The sequence below is a fragment of the Saccostrea echinata genome, unplaced genomic scaffold (genome assembly GCF_033153115.1).
Source record: "Saccostrea echinata isolate AGI-Se365-2 ecotype Australia unplaced genomic scaffold, CSIRO_AGI_Sech_v1 ptg000054l, whole genome shotgun sequence".
In the NCBI taxonomy this organism is placed as follows: domain Eukaryota; kingdom Metazoa; phylum Mollusca; class Bivalvia; order Ostreida; family Ostreidae; genus Saccostrea; species Saccostrea echinata.
In genome coordinates this window covers 21,737,284-21,756,617 of record NW_026889803.1, presented here as the reverse complement: position 1 = coordinate 21,756,617, position 19,334 = coordinate 21,737,284, and the positions used below count along the sequence as shown (strand labels likewise).

Below are 19,334 nucleotides of genomic sequence, written 5' to 3'. Positions count from 1 at the left end.
AGTCAACATGATATAAGTCATATAATGTCCTAAGATGCATCAACTGACAAGATTTGATGATTCTAGTCCTTATGGTAAGCAAAATATCAATGTTATAATAAAGCATAATTTTTGGTCAACTTTGAAGTGAACTTGAGACCACACCCTTTGCCCCAGGGTGATGCATTGAACAATTTTTAATCTTCAACATATCCTTATCCTTTTTTCTTTTTTTAAAGTTTGGTGATAATCTGCCCAATGGTTCTTGAGAAGAAGATTTTTTAGCAACAAGTACTTTAGTTTTTATTTTCCTAGTCATTTCCCCTTGTTTAAGGGTCCCATCCGTTTTTAGTACAAATGAGAGCTTTTGGGCCAAGGATACTCTGTGACAAATTTGGTCAAAGGGTTCTTGAGTTATGGCCCGTATTCCAAAAAGTTACTATTGTACTTTAAAAGCTGACATTCCAAGACCATACTAGGCTGTTTAGAACATCAAAAATTAAATAAAGTATCAGGAATAGAAGTAAAATATATGATTAAATAATGGGTACAATGCTTTGAGTTAGGACTGTGTATATAATACAAGAAAAAACACCCAAAGTGAGCAACAAAAAAAAACACCACTGTAAATAGAGGGTTTCTATAATGTTTGGATCTGTACAGTACAGGCAACGTGGATCCCGTATTTCCCATGCCCCATCGCGGTATAAACACAACGCAGGATTTGGCCAGGTGAGACAGGTAAACCATGTTCCCTCCGTGGGAAATTTATCACCTATCTATCCCTGCCATGGTTGAATCAATGATCAACTAGTATTGTAAACAAACAGGAGTTATCTTCTGTACATAATACTTATTCTAAATTTTTTTTTATATGGACAGTCATGAATTCTTTCTGGTAACAGATAGTATTGCGTCATTTTTCATTGGTCAAAGTTACCCACTGATGCTGTATTCATGCATGGATAATCTTCGGCAGGGTTCGACACTTACATTTTTAGGCTTTAGTCCGGCCGGACTAGTGCCTCAATACTTTTACTAGTCCGCATGTGATTTTATGAGTCCGTCAAAAAAAAAAGAAAAGAAAAGAAACGTCATTGTTTAATAACGATTAATTTAAAATAAGCATAACAATGTATTTTTTTTAAATAAACAAGGCATTTGTTAAAATCTCAAGATCAGGAAGTGTGATCGTATTACTAATCTCATTCTGTTTTCTTTAACGTTATACATATCATCCAAAACTTCTTTATGTGTTATACTAAATCATGATTGCTAAAATATTTATGCCCTGTTCACACGGAGAGTTTAATTCGCAGTAAATTAATGCGAAGTAAAATGATGCGAATTAAACTAATGCGAATTAAATTGCGTTCACACGACAGCTAATGCGAAATAAACTAATGCGAATTAAATTTTTATTTCTACAATAAGGCTATTCAGTAAGGCTATTATGACGTCATTTGCGAATCACGTCACATTGTGCCTAGCAGATACATTTGACCACTGATTTTGACATAATGTCATAGTGTTTGTACACATTTTAGTGATTAACATAATTTTCCTCTGTTTTCCACTCAAATATAGCTTAAGTACCTATATCTGACCACCGACACGTGGCCTGTGACTTAATTCTGCCCTTACGCATGCGTCAAAATTTAATTCGAATTAGCTTCGCTTAGCGTTCACACGGAGCTAATGTGAAGTAATTTAATGCACAGTAAACTAATTTGAATTAAACTAATTCGCATTAAATTCTCCGTGTGAATGCGGATCAAATTTAATTCGCAGTTACTTACGTTTAATTCGAATTAAACTCTCCGTGTGAACAGGGCATAAGTTTCATATCAATCAGTCCCAAAATAAAGCGCCAAGTTGGCTCGGAATTACTTAACTACCCGTCGCCCGCGTGGCGCAGTGGTTAGATCGTCTGCTCTAGAGTCGTGAAGTAAGGAGTTAATCCTTACGTCACGGGTTCGAATCCCACTGTGGGACGTGGAAACCGGTCCTTCGGATGAGACCATATAAACCGAGGCCCCATGCCGCAGTAGGTGCTGGCACGATAAAGATCCCTCACTGCTCAATGGCCGTAAGTGCCGAGCATAGGACAAAATTTGCAGCTCTCCACCGGCAAGTGGTGGAGTCTCCATATGAGTGAAAAATTCTCGAGAGGGACATCAAACAACATACAAACAACAACAAACTTAACTACCCACCAAGAAGCTAGAAAGCTAAAAATACATGCGGGGTTTTCCAGTAAAAGTTTTGGAGAATCGAACATCGTTAATTTATTCAAAATGTTTTCCAGATATTTTTATTGGCCCGTTTTCGGACTAATTAGCCACAGATTTTATTAGTCCGAATGAAAATGTATAAGTCTGAGACTAACGGACTAACGTAAGTGTCGAACCCTGCTTCGGCCAATTCCTGTTCAGCTGATTTGCATTTTAATCTGTCAAAACTAAATACTATAAATTAAAAGGGCATGAATTTAAGGTATGTCACTCGTGAAATTTGTTATATCAAGGATTTTTTGAAAAGTATATTTTGGATAAGTACTCACATAGTATGACTCAAAATCGCAGAGAAAATGGGGGGTCAGTGTGCATCTAACTGAGCTACGGTACAATTAAGTTGACCTTTTTGCACTTAAATTTTAACTCTTTGGTTAATTACTTTAACCTTTATCATATTTTATCAGATGAAACCATGGCAATAAATATAATCTTATTTTACGTAAAATGCTTTGAATAATATTTATCATTGAACAAATCATGCAAATTAATGCGCGTAAATTACTCTGTGACCTTTTTGCACTAAAAAAGTAACATATTTGGGGTATTAAAAATCTAAATAGGCAATAAAATATTTTCTTGTATCAAACTTTCTATGACTTAATTGTTGGTTGGTCACAAGTATCGAGTTGTTTAAAATAATGAAAGAAAAAGTTGGGGTCAGTGATGTAAATTTTGAAATATTGGTCCAAATATGCAATTTTTACCCAAAAAACAGTGTAAATTTTATCTTGACTTCTTTAATATATCTTCATTTCTCTGGGAAGTTTGTTGAGGGAAGGTGTAAAATTTGTTCTAAAAATATAAATTGAGACCTACATTTAATATTCCTAGCATATCATAAAGGAAAATATTCTCTGAGTAAAAATATGTGACGCTAAAGTTCCAAGATATTGAATTTAATAAATGTGTAGATTTGCAGAATTTTCTTCTGAATATCCTCCCACCACAAGAAATAGTCCCTCATAAATCTTGCTTCCTTATGAATTTTTGTGCAGTTTTTTCATTGAATGTTGAACAACTTGCATTGTTTAATTTAAATATGTTATAGAAATTGAATTTTATTAAATAGCTGACGAGTGACATACCTTAAGTTTCAAAAACATATTTTATACATGTCACGCCAGGGATATCCATTGACGGTCTTTCCATACAAAATATTTTCTGAAGTGATAATTCGCTGTAGTGGCTGAAAAATACTTGTTCGTAATTTTTCATGTGATAAAGCCTCTTCTTGGACGTAATTTTCCATAAAGATCTTAATTACACTCATGGAAATAAAATTATTATCAGCACAATATATTAAAAATACATTTTCTCTCTGCATAAAGTAGATGTATGTACACAATAATATGCTATAAACAAAATATTTTCAGGTATTTATGAGTGGTCAAAATTATAACCAGGTGGTCGAAGTTACACCACCCTACCCTAATCGTCTGTCCAAATTTTCTCAATCAAAGAGCTACAGCTCTGCAGTTAGGTCAAAGTCAAAGGAAATTAAGGTAAAAAATTGTTGATGAAGTTGAATATATAGCTCTCTTCAGTTTGTATCAGCATATAAGGTTTCATAAAAAATATTTTGAAGAATACTTTCTTTTTTTATGGTTTTGGCAACACCCCTCAGGCTCCAAGAAGGTAGCTAGAGACCATGAAATTTGCATTTTTGGGTTTCCCTTTAGCAATAGATGCTATGTAAAAAATGTGTTGAACTTGGTTCAACACTCATATGTTCAAAAGTTTATAAGTGATCGAAGCATATTGCTGGACAAGGACAAATGCCACCTGAGTGACCCAGATGACCTTAAATTATAAGTCTTGATTTGTCTTAACCTCTCTGGCTCTAGTACACCTTTTCAATGAAATCCATTCACAATTTTTTTAGATATACTTTGGAAAGACAGACAAACGAGGGTGCATGACCACATTCTGTAATTTTGTGAAAGTTTCTAGTATGGTGGTCTGCAGAATCACACGACTGCTCATGAATGGTTATTTCCCTTGTCATTGCTATGCAGAATGTAAACAAACCACCATTTTCCCCTTGCTTCAACAAAATGCATTCAATCAAGTGATTAGGGTTGGAGTATTAAGACTGGATCTGTTTTATAATTCCACTCTTAAATCTTCCTGACTTTGGGCTATTTCATGTAATTTTTGCATGAATCCGCCTAATGTTAAACCGTTCCAATATATTATCTTACAGGAGTAAAGCATGAAACATGTAAAACTTAAGCAAACTATAGCCACTAACCAAAGAGTTAGGGATCTTACATAATTTTATATATATGAATATTACATGATTTCCATTTCTATTTTATGCTATATGTACATTCTATTTCATTCATTTTAGCATTTAACAATTAGTACAAAAAATATGTCTTAAAGTTTCAAAGTTAAGCAGATGGCTCGTATATAATATGTTTAGTACATTGTTATCTAGTCTCTGAAGTCAATTAAGTTAATTCCCTATGCAATTATCTTTGGTTACCCTGAAACCATTCAGATGTCCAAAAGATACCTAGAGAAGTCCGATAATTACACAATAGGAGTTCAGGCATCAATAATTTTCTACCTGAAACCATCTAATAAGTAGACAAAAGAAAAGAGAAAGTGGTTTTTCTTTAGACAGTAAAACAGTGAGTGAACTCTTTTGTTTCATTCATTTATTCAATAAATGGCAGTCGTTTAGCTTAGCAGGACTATGGACAGTGCATGGTCAGGTGATGAAGGAATTTTTTTATGTGATACAGACACAGTGTGGGATGATATTATCACCATGCATGGAAAGTAGAAATGTGGGTTCTTATCTAAAATTTTTAGTTGGATTATATAATGAAAATCTCAGATTTTAAATAGTGTGGCCATCGGCGAACAATTCTCGTTAAATTACGAGATTCGCAGATTCTTTATCAGAAATGGATTTAAATTCGCTTCTTTACATTTAAATTTATATTTCGAAAACACTCAGCAAAAAACAAACTGAAAGTGTTACTTTTGAGGACGGTTAACAAACTGAAAGTGTTACTTTTGAGGAAGGTTAAAACTTCAATTTTCTTCTTCATGGACTTGCTATTTTTTAGCAACTTAATTTCCTTGCATTTGCTTTCCCTGAATTTGTTTTTCCCTTTTTTTTTTGTTTCTGGACATATTAAACCGTGATTTCACTCTACCTGTTGCTTTTTAAATACTGTCCGATTTTGTTATCACTGCCATCCGATGATATATTACTGGACTGGTAATTATTATTATCAGATGGCTACAGGTAAATTTTTAGACTGCAAGAACAAAGACACAACATCACAGCAATGTTTTAAATATATATTTATCTCGGATATTGTAACTGTTTTATATGCACCCATGCTCCATGCTCACATTTCCATCACATACAATTTTTGCTTACAAAGAACAGGAAAGTTTTGTGACTGAAACTTGGATGATTTAGCCTTGGTCTAATATCAAAACATGCCCGATATTGTGCACTCAGTTTAGGCAAGTTATTAGAAAAACGACTTGCCGTTTACTTGAGCTCGATATCCTGACTTTCCAATGTCCATATTCAGAATATTTTTCCTTTCAAATTGATGGTGATGCAAATTTCAATCAACCAACTACTAGTAATTAGTTACCACTTGTTAAATTCCTGCATTTCTCACAAAAATCTCTCAATTTTAGTAGCATTTCACTTTGAGTCCTATCAGCTATTTCTTCATTACCTCAAAACACAAGTGATGCACGTCATGAATATTAATGAGATGTCAAAAATTGATCATGTGACCATATTCCTAAACAATGCACGATGGAGTTTCTCCTACTAAACAAGTACGTTATTTTACGAAATCTTTTAATTCTCATTTAAAAAACCATGTTTAAAAAACCCAATTTTTCACAAGGAACACAAATTTTGGCTCAATTTTGCGATTTGTGGCCTTTTTTTCAATTTTGTCAATCACTCACATGATCGTATTATACTGTACACCGGCCACCTTCGGTGGCATCTATTTTAGCGCAAGATTTATAGGGATTGGTATAGAGGTTCCTAATTTTGTAGGCTGAGGTTATAACCATTCAGGGTACAAACCCATTAAATTTTCATAAAACAAAACAATATTTGTTATAAAGTAGAGATGCTGACACTTACAACAGTGATGAGGCTCCCCATCCAACTGCTTTAGCAGCAGACAATAAACCCTCTGTCCACCTGTGATTCTTCTTGTAAAACTCCTTTACACTAGATGTACCCTACAACAAATATAAGGGGAAATAAAGAATTCTGATAACTGATATTTTCTGCTTAATTGATTATCAGGATGCAGCATATGCATTGTGATATCTTTTTTCTATTTCTGTGGTGTTTATGACTCCTGAAATGAGTTGACCTAATAATGTGTGAACATACTGGAAAAACACCTTTTCCACCACTTGAGGACATCATAATCATAAGACTTTTCAAAGAAAATAATCAAAACCTATGCTAGGACTGTTAGATAGATATGGTTAATCAGGAATTCCATATTCCTAATATAATAGAAAGAATGGCATTGTCCATGTTTTGCTATAGGAAAGCTCAAGTATCTGTCCATGCAATCTAAACCTAAAATAGGTGGTGCACAAGGGCCATATGTAACAAGCATTCTGAGAGTATTGCATTAGCAATACTAGTCCCCTACCGGCAAGTGTAATCTGGTTCCCATTAAGAATTGAAAATGCCATAATTCCGTCAGAAATTAATGAAGTGGGACGAAATGCAAACTTGATCTATAACTAATCAAGGTAAAACCACATACTAAAAATCAGCTCAATATATACAAGCGTTTAGAAGAAAATTGCGGAAAACCCTTAAAAATTGAAAAGGCCGTAATTCCATAAAAAATCAATGAAGCGAAACGAAATGCAAACTTGATCTGTAACTCATCAAGATACACTCAGATACCAAAAATCAGCTCAATACCTGCAAGGGTTTAAGAAAAAAGTGTGGAAAACCAAGTGGGACAGACTGACAGACAGACAGAGGGACAGACAGATGGACAGACAGACAGACAGACAGACGGACGGACAGACTCAGAGGAAACCTATAGTCCCCTCCGGTTTCACCGGTAGGGGACTAATAAAGATTCTACAAAAGTCTTCTTACATTTTATTCAATAGTATTAAGGAATTTCAGATAAGAAAAAGGAACCCTCAATATTATGGAAAGAATCGCAGTGTCCATGATTTGCTATGAGAAACCCCAAATATCTGTCAGGTCAGATTGTGAAACAGGAGGTGCACAATGAATCTATGTAATAAAGATTCTTTAAAAGTCTCATCTAATTTTATTCAGTGGTGTAGGAGGAGTTGCAGATAAAAGATGGGCATCCCAAATATAATAGAGAGAATGACAGTGTCCATGTTTTGCCAAGGAAAACCCTCAATATCTGTCCAATGAAAATGAAACAAGAGGCCCTAGGGCCTTAATGGTCACTTGAGTATAATGTAATGATTCATAGATTAAAACAAAATAAGCTGATAAATAAAGCTATGTTGCTCAAAAGCAAGAGAAATAGGATGATCAGGGATCAGCAAAATATTAATTTAGTACTCAATAAAAAATCTTAAAGTTGATCAATTTATTTGCCTATACTTTCCCCCATTTGTCACTATCCTCATGCAGACTAAACAGAACAATAGCTCTAGAGCACTATTAGTTAACACATTTCATTCCCCCCTCACATTGGTCTCTCTTAGTCTTTGAAGATTATTTATGGTACAAAGACATGGTATTTTTGTCCCATTTTTATTTATCTATTATTTAAAAGTTTACCTGACCATCAAAAACTATAAAAGTACTTCTGTATTAAATATTATAAAATTTCTTGTATAATTCTGTTATTCAATTGACCTTTTAAGTTACATTATTTACAGTGATTAATTATTAAAGGTGAATAGCAAAGGGGAATAACTTCTTTCCATAGAAATTAATAAACTGACTAAAGGGTACATAATTTCAAAATTTGGTAAAAAAAAAAAAATCCTTGCTTATTACAACTTCATATACTCTATTTGCCTCCTAGATGCCCAGGCACTGAGAAGAAGATTTTCAAGGAAATAATCCATTTTCACTACAGATTCAATATAGCCCCACCATAATACCAAAGCCCCTGACCCAGGGGCCAAGATATTTGCAATTTAGGAAGAGGAACTAATGCTCATCATAACCATGCACTTAGTATGCTTCCTTAATAACAATACAGGAGGAGAGAAGAAGATTTTTAAAGAATTTATGCATTTTCAATATATGATCAATAGAGCTCTGCCCTAATATCAGAACCCCTGTCCCAGGGGCCAAGACATTCATAATTTTGGAGGAGGTGCCCTTGCTTATCATAACTAATATATACTTGGTATATCTGCTAATTACCTAGGAGCAAAGAAGATTTTCAAAGAAATAATGCGCTTTCAATATATAATCAATAGAGCCCCTTCCCACAGAACCCCTCACCCTGAGGTCACAAATTTCACAATTTTGGAAGAGGCACCATTGATCATCATAACCATGCACCTAGTTTATCTTCTTTATATACAGGGGGAGAGAAGAAGATTTTCAAAGAATTTATGCATTTTCACTATATGATCAACAGAGCCCCATCCTAACTTCAGAACCCTTGACACTGGGGCCATGACTTTTACAATTGTGGTAGAGGGCTCAATGCTTATTACAATCATACCAACAGTTTATATGCTTAATGTCCAGGAGTAAAGAAGATTTTTAAAGATAGCACTAATTTTGATGATTTTAGTCCCACCCCTCAGGCCCCAGTGGGGCACGGACCATGAAATTCACAAATTTGTTCCCCTTCACCCATAAATGCCATAACCTAAAATTGGCTGAAATTGGTTCAGCGGTTTCAGAGAAGAAGCTGAAAATGTTCAAATGTTAACACACGATGCACAACGCACGAAAACGGATAGCAATAGGTTACCTGAGTGATTAAGGTGACCTAAAAATATAAGGTGCACAGCGATACTATGAAGTAGAGATTCTGTGAAAATCTCATTAAATTTTATTCAGTGATATAGGTGGAGTTGCAAATAAGAGATGAGTTAATCCAGCTCCCTTTACAGACTTTTCAGATGGTCTTAATTTTTGTTGGTTTACCAAATGCCTCTCCTATCAGATAACCAGTCGAGCCATCCTTGAACCTCTTTAACCAGATAAAAACATTTGTCGGAAATGATTTGTTTCGTTCGATCTTTAACATTCTCTTTTCCTGTATGAAAAGGAGTCATACCCCACTCAACACAGTACTGCTTGATAATCTGGTCCTCCTCATTATAGCCCGATGCCACCATTTTTGACAATATCTAACTAAATGTGTTTTGGCATTCAACATTATATTTTTTCCATTTAGGATGTCTAATTAATGAATGTTTACGAGTAATCCAGATTATAGAGTTTTTATGGAGGTAAATTTTGTCACATTATATTTCAGTACAGCCTGGTAATAAAGAACACTTCATTGACAATGCTATTTTTAAAAGTCAAAAAAATTTCTGTGCACCAACCATCATTATTTAACACCCTTTAAAATTAATGCTGTTTTTACATGGCTTTGCATACATCATAAAAGCCTCATAATATTTTGTTGAAATGACAAAAATATCATTTCCCAACAAATTGAACTATTTCTTTTTTCCTTCAACTATAATAAGTTTTACTTACCCTTCCTTGTGCCACAATTTCTTTTTGCAGATCTTGTGATTTAACCAGAAGCACTCTGATAGCCTGATAAAAGTCATTTTCATGTTAATTTATAATTTACATAGTACTTAAAAAAATTTCCATAAACAAATCGGAAGTTTGAAAACATTGTCAGATTGAAATTCTTTGTCTTTTACCTGATTATACCTATAAATAAACCTATAAAGGGAAATGCTTAAAAGGTCACATACATGATAATCTCACAATGCACGGAATCATATTCTGGCACTTTTTTTTAAGCACCTTAAAAATACCAATCAAGGTTTGTGTTCCTTGTCCATCATCATAGTTTTGATTCATTTTCACACTTCATATAGATCAAATATAGAAATAGATAAAACTAAGTTTGTTTAGAAGTATTCCACCACAAAACTAGGAAATGGATGGTACCTTACATGTCATGGATTTTAATTTCTTTTTGCATGTAGATGAATATATTAATATATGACCCTTCATTTCAACAAATTTAAATCCCCTTCAACCAAGGATGCTTTTTTGGCAAGTCTGCTTGAAATTGACTGATTCTTGAGAGGAAATTAAAAATGTGAAAAGTTTACAGATGACACATGACAGATAGACACTGGACAGTCTTTGGCTCAGGTGAGCTAATTATTGAATTGAAAATTAGTTATGATCAGAAGTTATTAAACACAATGGGTTAGTATGGCAGGACTGTATATACAAGTTATCTGTGAGACTCTCTAGACAAAACCACCCTATACAATAGTACTACAGCTAATACTGACCTGCATGAGTCCTGTACAGGAATCTAGAATACTCTCATTGACTGTCAGCTCTACACCCGACATGTCCTTTCTTGTCTGGTGGAGCATCTCCTGCAAACAGTCAGAGAAAAGACAAATCCAAACAGGTAACCCTTCATCTTGGGATTTGAACACTTTAACTACGTATTTACTATACCTTTACCTGTTACAGTAAAACACAGTTATAACAAACACACTTATAATGAATTGACACTTATAGCAAAGTGATTTTCATTCCCAATGGCTTTAAAATATAATGTAAACTTAACGGATATTATACAATTATGGACTCTTTCGGTGGTGAATATGGTTTGTTATTCACCAGAAAAATATCAATATTGACCGAGGCGAAGCCGAGGTCAATATTGATATTTTTCTGGTGAATAACAAACCATATTCACCACCGAAAGAGTCCATAATTGTTTTATTATATAGTCCGAATTTGAATAAATAAGACACTGAAGGCTGCATGACGATATTCATGACTGACTGTATGACGACATTCTTTTCATTTACGAACTTCTGTCGTTGAAAAATTAAAAAAAATGTCCAGATTACAAGTTATAACGTCTGTGTTTTCTTCTGCTGTGCGTAAGACATCGAAGTGTTTGGAAAATAATCCTGCATTAGGCTAGCCTGACATTTTTCCTGCTCAGATACACAGCTGGCTCTGGTCGTTGCAACCAATTGTTTACAACGTTGTTTGAGGATTTGATTGTGACGTCACAATGCCGCTGCACGCTCACTGACCCTCCGGTGAATACGGCTTCAAATCCGGTGAATATGTAGTGTTATGAACCGTTTGCGTTTGTATAGATTATATAGGGACTATAAATAGACTATATAATAAAATGAATTACGTTTATAATGAAGTTAAATTGTCCATCCCTGGCACTTTGTTATAAGGGTGTTTTACTGTATAATCCTCCTACATCAACAAGTTGTTCATTAAAATGTAAAAGTAGTAGGGATTTCAATGAAATAATTAAATAACTGGTTAGTCACAATTTTTTTCCGACAGAGTAACCAGTTAACCAAACAGATAAAACTTCTCAGAGATTTGGTTACTGTGCACTAAAATCAATGGTATCTAACAGTATAAATAGAGGATATTCAATGTTTTGTAGTTGAATATGGAATTTATTTCACAAGTGGGACAGGATTTTTTTATTTAAGCATTGAGTCATTATTTTTTGAAAGATATAGTTTCATAACTGCAACGTTGTGTGCAAACAAATTGAGTAACGTGACTATTTCTTTCAAAAAATAATGATTCAATGCTTATATTTACATTTTTTAACGCCTTCCCTTGACTGCAAATGTGATTTTTATTTCAAAATCCCTGTATTATCCTTCGGGTAAGTTACAATTAATGGAAGAGCCATTGCATCAGCTTCTGTTCAATGTGAGCGTGAATTTTGATTTTTGCTTATGACGTTGCAATACCATGGCGTTCAGCGTTTGTGACGTCAAAATAAAACGTATACCTTAACCATTTGACCCCTGTCCATGTTGTTTTGAATGCTGTAGCTTTCCACACACTTTATAAGCAAAATACATGTATTATAATAATGTAAATATATTTTCATGAGTGTGAAGCACGAGTGAAAATATAAAAAAATCCTGCCTCACAAGTGAAATAAATTCCATATTCATCTACAAAACATTGAATTTTCTTTTCTTTTTTTTTTTTTTAAATATTTTCTTATATTTTCCCTTTGCCTCTGACTTTTCGTAACACATAGGCTGTGATGTCATAGTTGAGCAGTTGAGACGTCATAGCTAAGGGATTGCAAGATTGAACAAGAGGCCCATGGGCCACATCGCTCACCTGAGTAACTTTGGCCATGCTGTTCTTTACCGGATCCCCCCTTGTAATACCTATTGTGGCCCAGCCCTACCCCTGGGGGTCATGATTTGAACACTTTAGAATCTACACTAACCCAGGATGCTTCCACATAAATTTCAGCTTTTCTGGCCCAGCGGTTCTTGAGAAGAAGATTTTTAAAGATTTTTCTTACATATTTTCAATGTAAAACTTGGATTCCCTATTGTGACCCCGCCCTACTCCCGGGGGTCATGATTTGAACAATTTAGAATCTTTACTACAGTCCCTGAAACGTTCTACTTTCCCATTTTTCCGTTCGCTCACCGTTCGTTCACCGTTCATTCAGCGTGCATTCACCGTTCGTTCACCGTGCGTTTACCGTTCGCTCTCCATTCACAGTTTTGCGTTCAGCGTTCACCGTGCGCTCGCGTTCACTGTTCACAAAGCATTCAGCGTTCGCTCTTCATTCGTTCACTTTGCGTTCACCTTGCGTTCTGTGTTCACAAATCGTTCAGTCTTTATTGTCATTCAGAACTCCGAAGTGAAAGGACTTATCTTTCTGTTAGTAAGGATTTACAGGTTTTTAAATTTAATAATTAACATATCGTGTTTAAAGAATCATTATTTCATGGGAAAAAATTATCTACAAAATTTATTTTTTTATTCCAACTTAGCTGTTAGGTTATTTATTAAATTTATCTGGAAAATAAATGTTGTTATAAGTATGTTACCTATGTAGAACGATGCAGAAAAAATTTTAATTTAAATACGGGCAATATACAGATACATTGTACTTCAAGCACTGCAACATTTTGTTGTTATGTTATAGACGACTAACGTTAATGGATAAATAATCATCCAAGTCAATTAATTTACCAACTGCAGCAAAAATACGAAAATATTTATTTCTAACACATTTTTTTCAAATAATACAGAAATAAGTTAGAACTAGTCCTGAGAATTATAAACAGTACTGCGGATATCCAGTTAATTAAATATCTTTAGAGCGAATTAAATTGACAGTGTGGTTTAAACAAAATATTTGTTCAAAATGTAATACATTATAGAATTTTTTTCTACTTTACATATATAAAGTCTTTAATTAGAGAGAAATACCTTTATAACATGATTATCATTAATATAACCAAGGTGATTTTCCAGTAAAAATATTTTTCACCCTCACTTTATATATTTGCCATGCCATTCGATATGATTAAAGGCCCCCCCTCCCCCCAAATCGGTTACTTAGTTAGTATTTCCAGTATGTTTTAAATAACATTTAAAAAGAAGTTAATGTGTTTTGTAGCACAAAAATTTCAGTCTCAAAACAAACATGCATCTAAACAAAGTCATTAAACAATAGTAGTTCAGAATATACATGTGCCTGCAGTGATATTTTAAGTTGGCAGGGAGTATGTTTCAAATTCAAGTGGCTTAATCATTCCAAGTGTTTATTCCCAATGTATTTTATTCATTTTTTTTTTTTTTTAGAAATGTTGGAATCAGAGCTAGAAATGAAAAGAAAAAATGTTAAAACTTCTTGAAAATACTATCATTTTGCCTTCGGTGTGAAAAGACTATCACACCTTCACAGTGTCGAATGATTTTGATTGACAGGTCAAGCACCTGGACTTCATGTGAACTTGAAGCACGAAAATAAAAACTGATTATGACTGGCAAACAAATGCATTTGTTAATAAAAATTGGTTACTTTCACTGCCTGATATATTTAGAAAAAAATTAAGAATTTTTGTTTGATATAGGTACATGTACAAACATTTGAGGAAAAGGGGGGGGGGCTAAAACCGAATCTTTCTCTCTCACTCACTCTCTCTCTCTCATTTGTGTGTTGAATAAAAACTATGACAACATATAACTTAAATTTCAATTTGTGAAAATTTAATCTACAACAAATAATATGAATGCCTCTTGTATCATCTTGTCCGAGTATAATCACGGCCGGGAAATGTCTACAGATACATGTAGAAGTCTGCTCAATAAATCATCATAAAAAATAAAAATGACACATAAATATATTATTGCATTAAAATTTTAAAATACGAGTGTATTTGTGCAATACGTCCACATACCTTTGTAAAATATTTTAATTTTTTTTCCTCATTATTTTACAAGGAATTGCCTTGGCACAAAAATATATGTATGGTTGTTACAACCGTTTTAATTCATTCTATAAGTCCATAGTTTTCTCTTCTAAATTCCACATTATTTGTAATGGATTTATATATCAAATAAGAATAAACATATTTATTTTACAACTAGATTAATTTTTTCTTTTATACTACAGCGTTCGGTAATAATTACGTGTACAATGTTTTACAGCAATAAAAGTCGTGTTATTAAAAAGTTGAATTTAAACATCGTACATATGTGCAGAAAATATTGTAAGAAACTTAAATTAATAATTTTACTTAATGTTCATGTATCGTCTTTCTTGGGACAATTTTCATCGATTTGTTTATTTATTTATTACTTATTTATTTTTAGCACCAGGCATTAGAATACAATAGAATAGTTTCAATGCAAAGAAAAGATCAGAGGCATTCCATTGAATCGTTCATCTTGCGTTCACCATTCGTTCACCGTTCACTTTGCGCTCGCGTTTGAGCTCCGTTCACGTTCTGCGTTCGCTCACCGTTCAGCGTTCACACATCATTCACCAAGTTGCGTTCAGCGTTCACACTGTTCGCTCTGCGTTCGTTCACCATTTGCTCACCGTTCAAGTGGGAAAGTAGAACGTTTCAGGGACTGTACCCCAGGATGCTTCCACATAAATTTCAGCTTTTCTGGCCCAGTGGTTCTTGAGAAAAAGATTTTTAAAGTTTTTTCCTATATATTTCAATGTAAAATTTGGATTCCCTATTGTGGCCCCGCCCTACTCACGGGGGTCATGATTTTAACAATTTAGAATTTACACTATCCCAGGATGCTTCCACATAAGTTTCAGCTTTTTTGGCCCAGTGGTTCTTGAGAAGATTTTTGAATGAACCCATCCTATTTTTGTCTTTTCTTGATTATCTCCCCTTGTACAGGGACTTGGCCCTTTATTTTCACAATTTAAATTCCCCTTTACCCAAGGATACTTTGTACCAAGTTTGGTTAAAATTGGCCCAGTGGTTCTTGAGAAGAAGTTGAAAATGTCAAAAGTTTACAGACGGACGGACGGACGATGGACAACGAGTGATCAGAAAAGCTCACTTAAGCTTTCAGCTCAGGTGAACTAAAAGTGTTGTAAACATGGATTTTTAATGATATATTTGGAAAAACTTTGGCAGTATAACTATTGGTCTCTGTCAGGATGGCTCATTAACTCTATCTTTTAACAGGCCAGGGATTTTTTAAAAAACACTCTTTGTGAAGGGAAGGAAAATCGAAAGTTTTGCCGCACTTCTGATATTCTCACACTGTGAGAATACCATTTTGACATCCTTTCACACTGTGTCAAAATATCACTTTTATTCAGTAAATAAATTACAGTATTTCACTGTTGAAAATGTAATAAAAACAAGTATTTTTCCATGCAATCTGTTCTAAGGTTATATAAGCAGACCTCTATTTTCTTTGCTGCCTGCTCTAAAACAACATGGGTGGAGTTCATCTCATTCTCTACAAGGTCTCCTATCTCCTGCTCTTTAACATCCACCATCTTGGGGACCAAGTCTTCTGCTACCTTGATCAGATGCTTTACTTTATCTGTGGATTTCTCTACTTCTGACTGAATAGATCCACCTGTGGTTGACAATTGTTCATTTGATAATATTTTAAGGATGTTTCCAGTTAAGCTGTATACATGGTCCCGGCTTCCAATACCCTCTTATTGAATAAAATAAAAGCTTTCTACTTTAGCACAGTTGTGTAGTCCATTTTTTGCCCTAATTTGACTGTTAATTAAAAATATACAAATATACTGTATTATAATACACTGTATTATAATATATATAAATATACTTTAATATACTTGGGGATGCTTCCATATCAATATGACTAATCATGGCTTTCTTATTCTTGAAAAGATTTTTACAGATTTTTCCTATATATTCCTTTGTAAATTTTTTATCCCCCACTGTGTCCCCACCCTATCCCCAGGGGTCATGATTTGAACAAACTTGAATCTACACTACTGATGATTATTCATCTAAATATATTTATTGTGGGTTTGTTGTTCTTAATAAGAAGATTTTTGAAGATTTTTCCAATATATTCCTATGTAAAACTTTGATCCCCGATTGAAGCGCCATCCTACCCCAAGGGGTTATGATTTAAACAAACTTAAATCTTCTCTACCTGAGGATGCTTCCATATCAATATGAATAACTGTGGCTTTGTTGTTCTTGTCAATGAGAAGAAAATTTTTAAAGATTGCTCCTATATATTTCTATGTAAAACTTTTATCACCCATTGTGGCCAAACCTTTTATCCCCCATTGTGGCCCAACCCTACCCCCAGGTGTCATGATTTGAACAAACTTGAATCTACACTACCTGAGGATGATTTAATATCATTATTATGACTAATTGCATTATTGCTCTTGAGAAGAAGATTTTTAAAGATATTTCCTATACATATATTCCTATGTAAAACTTTTATCCCCCATTGTGGCCCCACTCTAAACCCAGGAGTCATGATTTGAACAAACTTGAATCTTTACTACATGAGGATGCTTCCATATTAGTATGTCTAATTGTGGCTTTCTTGTTCCTGAGAGGAAGATTTTTAAAGATTTTACCTATGTATTCCTATGCAAAACTTTGATCCCCCATTGTGGCCCCACCCTACCCCAGGGGTCATGATTTAAACAATTTTGATTATTTACATTTGCAAATATTTTTCTTAGATGAACCTATTGAAGAGAAAATATGTTCAATTCTGTATGAACTTATTAGGGGGTCAGAGGTCATGGTGTGACTGAATCACACAGCGAGATGATATCTTGTCTACATATTTCTGTCACGGTGACACTGGTTTCGGAACTTCTAAGCCGTTAAAGCGATGAAAAAGATAAAATTATTGAATCATATATGTTTTTCTTCATTCAACAAATGATCATTAGTTCTTTCTTCGGTGTGAAGAATGCTTTTAATTAGCCTAAAAACACGCTTACCTCTTTAACCCGAAATTCCTTTGAAGTTATGTAAACTGGAGACGATACCACCGCTTTTGACTTCATATTTTAAGAACTCATACAATAATAGTAAGATTATTCTCAGTAGCAAATATGGATTTTTCATTATGAACAGATATTTCCTGAACTGGACTGATGAACATCAATGTAAGTATTCAAATGTTGGAGCGAGGCAAACTCTCAAGACCAAACAGCTTCTTGGTCATTGCGCGTCACAACATAGCAATACGACGGGCCGTTCATGTAATAAATGCAGTTCTTTTCAGAATGTTCGTCTCAAATGTAAATAAAAGTAATAAACAAAGATGTTAAAAAGTTCACTGGGAAATGAACTTGGTTGGTACGTGATCAAATCATCTGAGAAGCCTTTCGGGATTTGATCACGTGACCAACCAACTTCATTTCCCAGAGAATTTTTTAACATTGTTGTTTATTTCTTAAATCTACACTACCTGAGGATGCTTCCATATCAAATTGACTAACGGTGACTTTGTTGTTCTTGAGAAGAAGATTTTTAAAGATTTTTCCTATATATTCCTATGTAAAACTTTGATCCCTCACTGTGGCCCCACCCTAAACCCAGGGGTCATGATTTAAACAATTTTGAATCTACACTACCTGAGGATGCTTCCATATCAAATTGACTAATGGTGACTTTGTTGTTCTTGAGAAGAAGATTTTTAAAGATTTTTCCTATATATTCCATTGTATAACTTTGATCCCCAACTGTGGCCCCACCCTAAACCCGGGGTCATGATTTAAACAAACTTGAATCCAAACTACATGTACCTGAGGATGCTTCCAAAGCAACATGACTAATCATGGATTTGTTGTTCTTGAGAAGAAGATTTTTAAAAAGTTTTTCCTATACATTCCCATGTAAAATTTTGATCCCCTATTGCGGCCCCACCCTTCCCCTGGGGTCATGATTTGAACAAATTTAACTCTAGCTCAATGGTTCTTGAGAAGAAGATTTTTAAAAGATGACACCAAATTTTCACAGATTCTTAATTATCTCCCCTTGAAAGATGGTGTGGCCCTTCATTTTAAAGGACTTATCACATGATTTTTCAAAAATCGTAATTTTATGACAAATATTATCTACAACCTTGTTTCCTAAAATAATGAATCCAATAAACGTTGTTGAAAACATATTTTAAGAGATATTGGGAGTTGAAATTCAAAAACGGCAATATGCATATTTCAGTCGAATTTCGGCGAAATACTGCTCTGACATCATAGGCAATGATTCAGTGATAGAGAGATAAGAATATACACACTATTTACGGAGTTATCAACGACAAATGCAGCTTAATTATGAAAAATGGTGAAAAAATTAATTCCTAACGTGCTTTTCAATTATTATATAAACATTAACTAGTTCTAAGGTATGAGGCTTATGAGATATTTTTGTTTTTTTTTATTCTAAACATTTAGAATCTGTAGCTTTGATTATGGCAATATTTCGTGATCGGGAAATTATTTTTCAAGATCGCCATCCTTTAAAAAACATATGAAGACTTGCATAAATTAATATTATGTTAGAAACGCAGAACAACGGTTATATAATGTTAAATTTGTGAATCAA

General features: G+C 34.0%; 1 protein-coding gene across 1 annotated transcript in view; it reads right to left on the bottom strand.

Annotated features, from left to right (window-relative positions):
* LOC133171934 (huntingtin-interacting protein 1-like) overlaps positions 1-19,334 on the bottom strand; it is a 126,990-nt gene that overhangs the window by 18,262 nt on the left and 89,394 nt on the right. The window contains exons 25-28 of the mRNA XM_061306727.1: positions 16,175-16,353; positions 10,761-10,850; positions 9,976-10,038; positions 6,415-6,515 (exon numbers count right to left, since the gene is read on the bottom strand). Coding sequence (XP_061162711.1) covers positions 6,415-6,515; positions 9,976-10,038; positions 10,761-10,850; positions 16,175-16,353 — 433 coding nt within the window. The remainder of the gene's footprint in view (positions 1-6,414; positions 6,516-9,975; positions 10,039-10,760; positions 10,851-16,174; positions 16,354-19,334) is intronic.